Source organism: Gymnoscopelus braueri (assembly GCF_963280865.1).
Source record: "Gymnoscopelus braueri genome assembly, chromosome: 12".
NCBI classification, from domain to species: Eukaryota; Metazoa; Chordata; class Actinopteri; order Myctophiformes; family Myctophidae; genus Gymnoscopelus; species Gymnoscopelus braueri.
In genome coordinates, this window is record NC_137614.1 from 30594325 (window position 1) to 30604324 (window position 10000).

At 47.9% G+C, this 10000-nt stretch overlaps 1 protein-coding gene across 1 annotated transcript in view; it reads right to left on the minus strand.

Annotated features, from left to right (window-relative positions):
* The window catches only part of myt1b (myelin transcription factor 1b), a gene marked incomplete at its 3' end in the record, with an annotated part of 156628 nt that overhangs the window by 20557 nt on the left and 126071 nt on the right, over nt 1–10000 (minus strand). The window contains exons 6-11 of the mRNA XM_080443895.1: nt 8972–9034; nt 6571–6992; nt 4615–6102; nt 2639–2773; nt 1477–1567; nt 860–976 (exon numbers count right to left, since the gene is read on the minus strand). Coding sequence (XP_080300021.1) covers nt 860–976; nt 1477–1567; nt 2639–2773; nt 4615–6102; nt 6571–6992; nt 8972–9034 — 2316 coding nt within the window. The remainder of the gene's footprint in view (nt 1–859; nt 977–1476; nt 1568–2638; nt 2774–4614; nt 6103–6570; nt 6993–8971; nt 9035–10000) is intronic.

The following is a 10000-nucleotide window of genomic DNA, read 5'->3' on the forward strand; positions in this document are numbered from 1 at the left end:
CGTGCGTGCGTGTTGAATTAGATGACTCAATTATAACATAGTACATAGGTACAGTATGTAGGTGAAAAGGTCACCATGTTTCCCTGTCACATGACATTCTTAGTTGATCAAGATGTATCAGTCAGATCTTTATTTTTTCATTTCTGGGATCCTCTGTTAATTTACCCATTTGTAACACTGAGAGTTAAATTAACACTGAATATCTTGTGTATTATGTATGAAAAGGGGACATATACTATGTGGATTCTAACAACATGTCAAATATCATATGGACGAGGCTCATAAAAACTGAGCTGCATGTACCTTCTATTTCTCTCATTGTTCACAGCAAAATTCTGAGTGTTAATTCATTTACTCTGAGAGAGTAAGAGTAAAATAAACACTCTGGTACTTGCTGTGTTCCTGACACGTGCCACTGTATCCATCTATGTATCTGTCTATGGGTCTGTGTGTCTGTCTTCCCTTCACATATCTCAAGAAACGGCGATCCGATCTACTTCACACTGGGCAGGTGTATTGCTGAAGACCCATGGGATTGCAATGTCGACAGTGAAGTCCATCGGATCAGCGGTTCTCAAGAACGCTCTGGGGGCAAAGCAAACTCCCGATGGCCACGCTCCCAGCGGCAAAACGCTCCCAACGGGTACGCCCTCCGTCATACGCTGCAAGCAGCAACACCAGGAGCAAAGAAATCGCCCCGTTCTGAACTGCAGCGCCCTCTGAACGGGCATTCACTCTAAAACTGCCGTGTGCTTTGAATGGTACATATAATAGAGCAGAAATGCCCTGAAAATAAAGCTGGGATTGAACCCTAGTGTAAAAAGCCTCGGACCTCTGGTGACCCGATCTCTGACCTCACCTCAGAACTCTATCGTTGGGACTTCCTTTGAGGTGCTCGCCGATTGGCTGAGGGAGGTGCTGCTTGTCGTGGCCCTTGGACAGCTTCTCAGCAGCCGCGATGGGGCATCCTGAAAGACTGGAGGATACAGGGGAAGGACACATGGGGAGGATACAGGGGGGTGATGCAGGGAGGATACGGGGGTGATACGAGGGGAACATACAGGGGGTGATACGGTGGAGGACAAAGCGGGACGATATGGGGGAGGATAAAGGGGCAGGATAAGGGGGAGAGGAGAGAGCTGAATACCAACCACATATGAGTTTGTGCTGAGTTTGTAGATCTACATCAAGCTGATGTGGACAGACACATTTGCTGTCCTGCATACAAATACAGTATATATATGTTTACTGCTTCACCTAGTGACGCAAGCACGCACGCATGCACGCACGGTCGCACGCGCACGCACACACACACACACACACACACACACACACACACACACACACACACACACACACACACACACACACACACACACACACACACACACACACACACGCAGTCATATCATCACATGCACGCACATTTGGCACACACAGACACACACACACACACACACACACACACACACCTACCTGCGATGTGTGTTGCGGTTGCTATTCACATGTCCCTGTCCAGTGCAGCCAGGAGTTGGGCACTTCAGCACATTCTCATGCATGGCCAGAACTGGAAACACACACACACACACACACACACACACACACACACACACACACACACACACACACACACACACACACACACACACACACACACACACACATTACAAAATCAATAGGTTGCGGTAAAAGAGGATCCCCTGTATTTAAACAGAATGTTTCATTTAAATGTAAATACCACCCTGTCAGGATGGTTGAATAGAAGCGTATCAGACCTAATTCAACAGACACTGCGGTCAAGGCTGCCGTATAGAACTGGCTCTGTGTGACGTACTTTATGTGCGAATGGATACGCGTGAAGAGTCAGGGCTAAGCTGGGAGAGCTAAAGTGCTTATGGGGCACATAGCCTTCTAAGCAACGACGGTGGCCCCGCAATCTACAATGTAAAATCCCGAGTGTTTATTGAACTCTCAGAGTAAATAAACTGAACCGAAAGGATCCGTAAGGAGTCCATTTGGTTCCATTTGTACACTCTCTGAGTTTCATACGAGTTAAGGGTCCATTTGCACACTCTCATAGTTAAATGAACACACAAGATTTTACTGTGCATAAGGCAGCTGTTTGGAGAAAACTAATCATTTTGTACTCCTACTTACAAGGACATGTGCGTAGGAGAGAACAGCCAACATAAAAAAAGAAGTGGTCCCGCACACTGTGTTCACATACAAAAATATTTATTGAGGAACAATGTACACGACAGATCACCCTCCCTTGACCGGCTTCCCTCCCCCGAACATGGGCAATTGTGCTTGTATAAACATTCCGCCAAACCAGTTGCACTGCGGTGGATTAAAGCCCATAGACTCAGCCGTGGCGGGCAGGTACTTTACCCCGGAGCCACCCGAGCGTCCTAGCAATCTGGGGCTGAGAAGAGGCGTGAAAAGAGGGGAGTAGAGTGGAATTTAAATTCTGCTGTGTGAATTGAACACTGACTAAAAGTCTAAATTATGGACCCTTTAGCCTTTCAGAGTGCAATTCACACTTTTATACTGGCCTCATTTGTAATGTTTGCTCCTCGCTGAAAACAAACACTCATTGGCTTAAGGAGAGACATCAGTGGGGAGGACAAGGACTCACTCTCCGGGGGGATCCTGTCTTTGTGCGGACAGCCGGACAGGCTGCGGTGGTGTGGGTAAAGACCAGTCACATGACCAGTCCCGTCACAGCCCGGGGTGGGGCACTTGATCTCCCTCTTCTCTGGCCGGCTGCTCTCTAAGGTAGGGGAGAGAGAGAGAGAGAGAGAGAGAGAGAGAGAGGGAGGGAAGAAAGATAGGAGGAGGAGAGAAGGAGAAGTAGAGAAGAAAAGGATTATTAAGAGTTACCAAATTGGAAGATGGAAGGCCAATGGTGGAGGACGGGAGAGAGGAGAGAGAGGGACAGAAGATGTACATCAAGGAGGTACAGTACAGAATGGAGAGATAAGAGAGGAGAGGAGGGAGGAGAGAGGTGTAAATAGAGGGGGACATAAGCGAGCGGTTAACGCTGTCAGACGGTCTGCTCCGCTGAGCATGAAATCTAGACATCTTTCACACAACCGTAGCAAAAGTGAAACCACGTGTCTCCATCCCTCATCTTTTATGCATCTCTGTAAGATGCTCGATGCATCACCATGAACGTGATTCATAGTCCTCGAATTTCTTAAGGCATGAAAACATCAGCATAATTGCAAGAAAAACTATTTTTCACAAAGTTCCTATTCCGCAAAGTTCTACTGAGCAAACCTATTCATCTCTGTTTGTTTATTCGCTTTTAATCCCCTCGAGACACTTTTCCCCTTCAGCATGCAAGGATCTTCTCGAACTAGACCGCTGCTATGTGATTGCGGTACTATAGACCACACCAGGGACGGGAGAGGTAATGCTTGATTTATACTTTGTCGCGTGCCAAAAATGGCAAATCTACAAGCTCTGAGCTATTTTCAGTTGGCGACACCGGCACACAGCAAAGTATAAATCAGGCTTAAGGAAGGTGCCGCGATGCTCTATTGGCCCTCAAATTGAATGTTAACGAGACATGTATCTCCTAATTAGCGCCAAGGGCTGAGCATGAGCGCCGCCACAGGGAGGGAGTCGAGGGCAGCGAGAGGGCAGCCACCACGAGGCATGTAATCCCACTGCTGCCGTAGTGTGAGTGGTATGACATGTGGGCACCTTGCCAGCGCGTAACACAAGGCACAAACATGTGCAGCGGCAGTGCGTAAACAAACACTTCACTGCTGATTACGCCGATGCTCTCTTTCTATCTCTTCTGTCTTTTGTCCCGCTTTTCTTTACTTCTCAGCCATACTCTCTCTGTTCCTGGCATTTGCGTTGTCATATCTCTCTTTGTCTTCGCTCTTTCTAACTCAGATTTTCTCTCTAGTGTTTTTATTTCTCCCTCTATCTCTGTCTTCAAGTACTTCCCCTTCGTGGAATCCTATTCAGATGAAACCACTCCAGCCATCAATTGACTGGATAGGGGGAGGTTTGAGATGGGGCCATGCAACTCACAACAGTTTATTAGACACAGTGTGTTTATTTATGCCATGCACTCAGACTGTCTATTACTCACTGTACTCCCACATAATCTACAATATATATATGCCTTTTAAAGGGGCATTTATTGTCTGCTTTGATGCTAAATTACATTGAATTCCCAGAACTCTTTTGATGTATGCTGTATAATAATAAGACATACATACTGTGTCCATGTATTGTGCAAAGCATTAGTGTTCTGTATGACCGCCGATCCAACTGATAAGCCCGTATAGGCATATGTGGAGATCCAGTTGTCCAGAACCACGATCCGAACGCTATATGCCCAAATATGGTCACGCCCATATATGGGGCAGACTTTAAACTTTGCACGCACATGTCCTCCCCAATTTAGACCTAGACAACCAACCAAGGCAGTTACCCCGGGCGCCAGATGCTGGGGGTGGGGTTTAGGGGATGGATGGGGGGGTTATATTTTGGTATACCATGGTATACTTTGGAAAATGATCTGCAGTGATGTGTATAATATCTAGTATATCATGAGTCAGATTTTGGTCCCTTGCTGTTGACCTTTCCTACCTTTGCCGAAGTAGCTCTTGCGCATGGCGTCCAGGTGCTTGGGCCTGTCCTCCATGGTGAAATAGCGCTGGTGGTGATGGTGGTCCGGAGTGCGCAGCAGCTCATGGGGTCCAGCGGGCTTCACCTGCTCCGCCTTCAAGGCGATGGCCTGCTCCAGCAGGCCCAGGTTGCCCCGGGTCATGTCAAACATCTCCGACTCATCCGTCACTGCCGAGCGTTGGGACAGGCTGTCCTCATCGTCGCGTTCATCATCCCCGTCCGCATCGTCGAAGTCCTTCTCCTCAGGCTCAGACCGGTCAGAGCGCACCTCAATGACATCAGGTGAGGCCGAGGAGGGGGCCATGTGGATCTTGTAATTCTCCCCCCGCGGGTTGGGGAGGTAGTCCTCCAGTGGACTGGCCCGGTGGGAGCCATAACTAAGAGGAGGGCTGGCCTTGTACCTTTGAAGCTGGCTGGCTTTGTGGGCATTGTAGTTTTCGAGTGGGCTGGCCCTATGGGAGTTGTAGTTCTCGAGTGGGCTGGCCCTGTGGGAGTTGTAGTTCTCTAGTGGGCTCGCCCTGTGGGAGTTGTAGTTCTCGAGCGGGCTGGCCCTGTGGGAGTTGTAGTTCTCATGTGGGCTGGCCCTGTGAGAGTTGTAGTTCTCAAGCGGGCTGGCCCTGTGGGAGTGGTAGTTCTCGAGCGGGTGGGAGTTGTAGTTGTCGTTGTAGTTTTTGATGTGTGTTCCCTGAGCTGCTGCAGTGCTGGTGATGGTGCTGATGGCACTTGGCACATCAGAAGAGGGCAGAACGTGTCTCACCTCCTCAATGTCCTCTCCGTCGTACTCCTCCACATCCTGCTCCTCCTCCTCTTCTTCTTCCTCTTCTTCTTCTTCTGGGAGGTGCTGTCTCTGCCGCTCAGCCTCTCCCCTCTCCCCCCTCTCCGCCCTCTCCCCCTGCACATCCTCCTCCTCCTCTTCTTCCTCTTCCTCTTCTTCAGGGAGGTGCTGTCTCTGCCTCTCAGCCTCCCCCCTCTCCCCCTGTTCCTCTTCTTCCTGCTCTTCCCCCGAGATCTGTCTACGTTGGACATCTCTGCTGACATACTGGAGTCTTAGGTCCGTTTGTCTCACAACTGTGCTCCTGTCTTCATGCTCGTCCTCTTCCTCGTCCAGCTCCTCTTCTTCATCTTCCTCTATGTCTTCAGCTGCCTGCTTCTGAATCCTCTCTTCTTCGTCCTCCTCCTCCTCCTCCTGTTGTTCTGCTTCTTCTTGTCCCTCGTTCATATCCTCCTGCTCCTCGTCTCCCTGTTCTGCAGGAGCCGGAGCCACGCCCTCCTCGGCCTCTGTGACAACAGGCTGTTGAGAGGCTGAGGTCAACTCCACAGCGGCGTGTGGAACTCTACCCAGGTGGAGGAGAGAGTCGGCCACCTCCTCTGCCCTCCGAGATGAAGAATCAGCCTCCTCAGCTGCAGGGAGCGAAGAAAGGTGCTCGGCCTCGACTATCATGCACTCCTCTGTATCAGGAAGCAAAGCAAAGTGTTAGGGAGGTCAAAGCAGCAGCACAGAGCCGAGAGGGAGTCAAACGGTTAGCTAGAAGCCTACTGTCAGTTCTAGCACTAGCATCATTGTCACACAGCTCCTGGACATTATTAGCAATATGCTCATTAGCAATTTGTCTGCCTTCTCAAAGTAATAAGTACTTGAAATAACTAAGATTTACAAGTAATAAATGAAATAACAGTAAATTGGTTAAAATACTTTCAACCTCGCATCCCCATTTTCGGCATGACATTATAGGCGAACATTTAAAAAAAAAGTTTTTTAAATAAACAATTTCAAAAGAATGCAAAGCATTTCAAAAAGGTATGTGTGAGCTTGAAGCTATTTCCGTTATTCATCATACCACGAATAATATAGGGTTTAATTGGTTAAAACAAAGGTAAGTTTTGGTAGGTTTTAGTACCTACCTTCCTCATCATCACCTGGGTGGGTGCTGCTCTCTTCATGATATGCGTCTTCCCCCGTCTCCCTCTCCTCTTCCTCTTCATTCTTCTTCTCCTCTTGTCCTGATGTCTGCTCTTCATGTCCCTGTGTCTGTCCGTCCTCCATCGACTCCGCCTTTTCCCCGCTCTCTTCCTTTTCCTCCTTCTCTACGGCTGCCTGCTCCTCTTCCTCCTCCTCCTCTTTGGCCACCCGCTCCTCTGCCTCTGCGCATTTCTCCACCTCCTTCTCTGCTTCTGCCTCGGCCTCGCTGCTGGCATCGCTCTCGGCACTGAAGCCCTCGTCCAGGGCCAGCTTCAGGGGGTTGGACTTCCTCTTGGCGGCAGGCTCTTCCGTTTCCTGTTCCTGTTCCTGCTCTGCCTCCTCCAGGCGCCGCTTCCTGGCTATTGGACAGCCCAGCACGCTGACGGAGGGAGAGACAAGAGCGATGGAGAGACAGGATGGGATTGGAGGTGTTGGTGTGGTGGTGGTGGTGGGGGGGTGGAGTAGAAAGGAGAGAGGAAAAAGACGAAAAAAGTTATTGGCACAATGAACAACAACAACTGGCATATTTCCGATGACACGTCCCATCAAATAATCAGGCAGCACCTCTGTGTGAGTGATTTATGTACAGCGACATGACAAGAGGAGGGGTGGGGGTCAGGGACTGTTTGGTAAGGGATGGAGCGTTGACGCTCTGTATGTGTGTGTGTACTGTATGTGTGTGTGTGCGCGCACATGCTGCGCGTGTGTATACACAAACACCCTGAGGGGGGCGCCGTGCTTGCTCGTCTGCTTCCTCGCTCACACATCACAACCCATCCCGCCCAATTGAGTGGAACGTTTAATGAACAGCGCATCGAGAGACAGCGAGGGAGCGAGGCAGCGGAGGGTGAAATCCAATAAGCCCTCCACCCCGCCCCGCCCCACCCCACTCACCCTCACCTGGGAGAGGCAGGGGGTCGACGAAGACGGGGTTGGAGTGTCTATAAACAAAGTGCATCTGAAATTGCCACGCTGAAGGAATACACGTGTAAACAGATAGCTAATATCTCCTGCCCAAATAAGGAGTCACGAGCCAATGAGCTGCCTGTGGGTCTCGCCGGAGTCTCGGGGGGCAGGGGGGGGGAGGAGGGAAGGGGCGTGAACGGGGAAAGGAGAAGGAGAACTAGAGAGAGGGAGGGAGCAAAGAAAGTGGGGTTTGAGGGAGAAGGGAGTTACACAGCTGTTACCGGGGAGAAGGTAGGCGTGTAGCGCCGCTGTCCGGCGGTAGCCTCGAGTCTAGCACAAAAGTTGATTAAAATATATAATTTATTTTTGGCAATACCCACTACCTACCCACTTGAGTCCTATTTAAAAAATACATTATAATAATAATAAATGAAAATGTTTCAAAATGTTCGCCTTTAATGACATGGCCAAAATAGGAACGGCAGGTTGAAAGTAGCTACTGTTAGGGAATTACTACTGTGCGGTGATACGCACGATTCATATTATACATGGTGTGAATGTAAGTGAGTAAATACTCAAACACTTATGTTTTACTGGTCAGAACAGCTTGAACTGCTATATTAAGAATGATGAAACATGATGACATGATAACTGGATGGGTCAAACTGACCAGTAACTGGACACTTGTTTGTACAGGTCACTAAAGGTCTCTGATTTAAATAAAGAAGGAGACAGGGCCTACCAGGACATCAACATAGATGCAGAATGCAGGATGCTCATATGATTGAAACGCCTTGTGATTGGTTGATTAAGAATAGATTTGATTCTGTCTGCCTTGATAGGGAAAGAAAGATATATCTTTTTATAATATATAAGCAGCCAGGAACTACATGGAAGGGCGCTCGCTTGCTAGCTTCGCTTGCCATATTTGACCTAGAACAGTAAGTAAAATGTAGATTATCTGTGCTAATACATAGTTAATATCTGCAGACCTGTCTGTCATCTTTGCTCAAAGTGCCCTTTTCCTCGAGAGATTCCACAACACTACACAAAAAGCAATAGTAAGCAAGAAAAGTCACTGGTCCTTGGCTCCTCAGTGCCAGCATGAATCGTTCGCGATCCATAAAGGGCCACATACATGTAAACCCTCCACTTCAAGAGAATCCATGAATAATTACCAACATTTGAAGCTACAATATTTTCAAATGACACTCGTGGTGGAAAATTACTTCAAAAAGGATCAAATAAATGAAGTATGATATATTTGGTAAAGGAAGAAAAAAAGAAGAAAAAAAAACATGATGTGAAATATGGCAGACAGTAAAGTCCTGTGTTCATTTATCAATTTGTAATTCTGGGAGAGTGCAGAGTTAAATTAGAGGACAACAGGGATGGCTGGAGGACAGACAGAGAAGGACAGACAGAGGGACAGGGGGGTTGAATCTGCCCTACCTTCTGTGTCGTGAGTATCTCCCACTGATATGGCCAGAGCCATTGCATCCAGGGGTGGGGCAGCTGGATGGGATGGGTGGAGGTTAGAGATTATGCTTTAAAGACATGGGGTGCATTTTATTTGTTTTTTTAGTCCCTTTTGCAGAAGCAATGACAACTGAAGGCAATAAAGAAAAAGGCAATTAACCCATTGATACCTGGAACGCATCTGTGTCACTTTAGATGTCTTTGGCTATTCAAAAATAGCAGATATACAAGCTCATATCGCGGCACCGAGTGCCGCGATATGAGCTTGTAGATCTGCTATTTTTGAAAAATCGTGGAAAAAATATTTTGAGGATTTTTTTCAAAAATCTGTTTGGATTTAGAAAACATTTTTAAGAATGGCCTCAGGTCTTAAAGGGTTAAGATAAAGAAAAAAACAACACAAAGAATATAACACACACACAAGGTAAATGAACACATCTAGATATACAGTACACATAAACATGCAAGGCCATGCACATGGTAGATACATGATCCCCATCCCCCAATGCGCACACACAGACATAAAAAAAGAAATGCATGAATGCAGGTGGTATCAAGCTGGGGAGAACATATTATTGTGTGTCATACATCAAGCCTGGCCTATATCCTGTTACTGGGAGTGATAAGGATCGGCAGAGGGCCGCTGTAATTTCCCCTGCTCTGCTCTCCTCGCCGGGTGTCGTCATCATCGCCACTATTCCCTCGTTCCCCAGCTCTCTCTTTCTCTCTCTCTCTCTCTCTCTCTGTCACTTTCTTTGTCTCTCTCTCTGTCGCTCTCTCTTTTGAATCAGGTTGCCATGACCCCTCAGGACGGCTCATTTCAATTCTCATTAACTTCCCCCGGCAATTGCCCTTTATTACTCCAATTATACTTATTATTAATTTCCCTTATTAAAAAATGCTGCATTTGCATTTTAAATGCACCCCCCCTCTCTCTCTCTCTCTCGCTCTCTCCCTTTCTCTCTATTTCTCTCTCTCTCCCCCCTTTCTCTCTATTTCTCC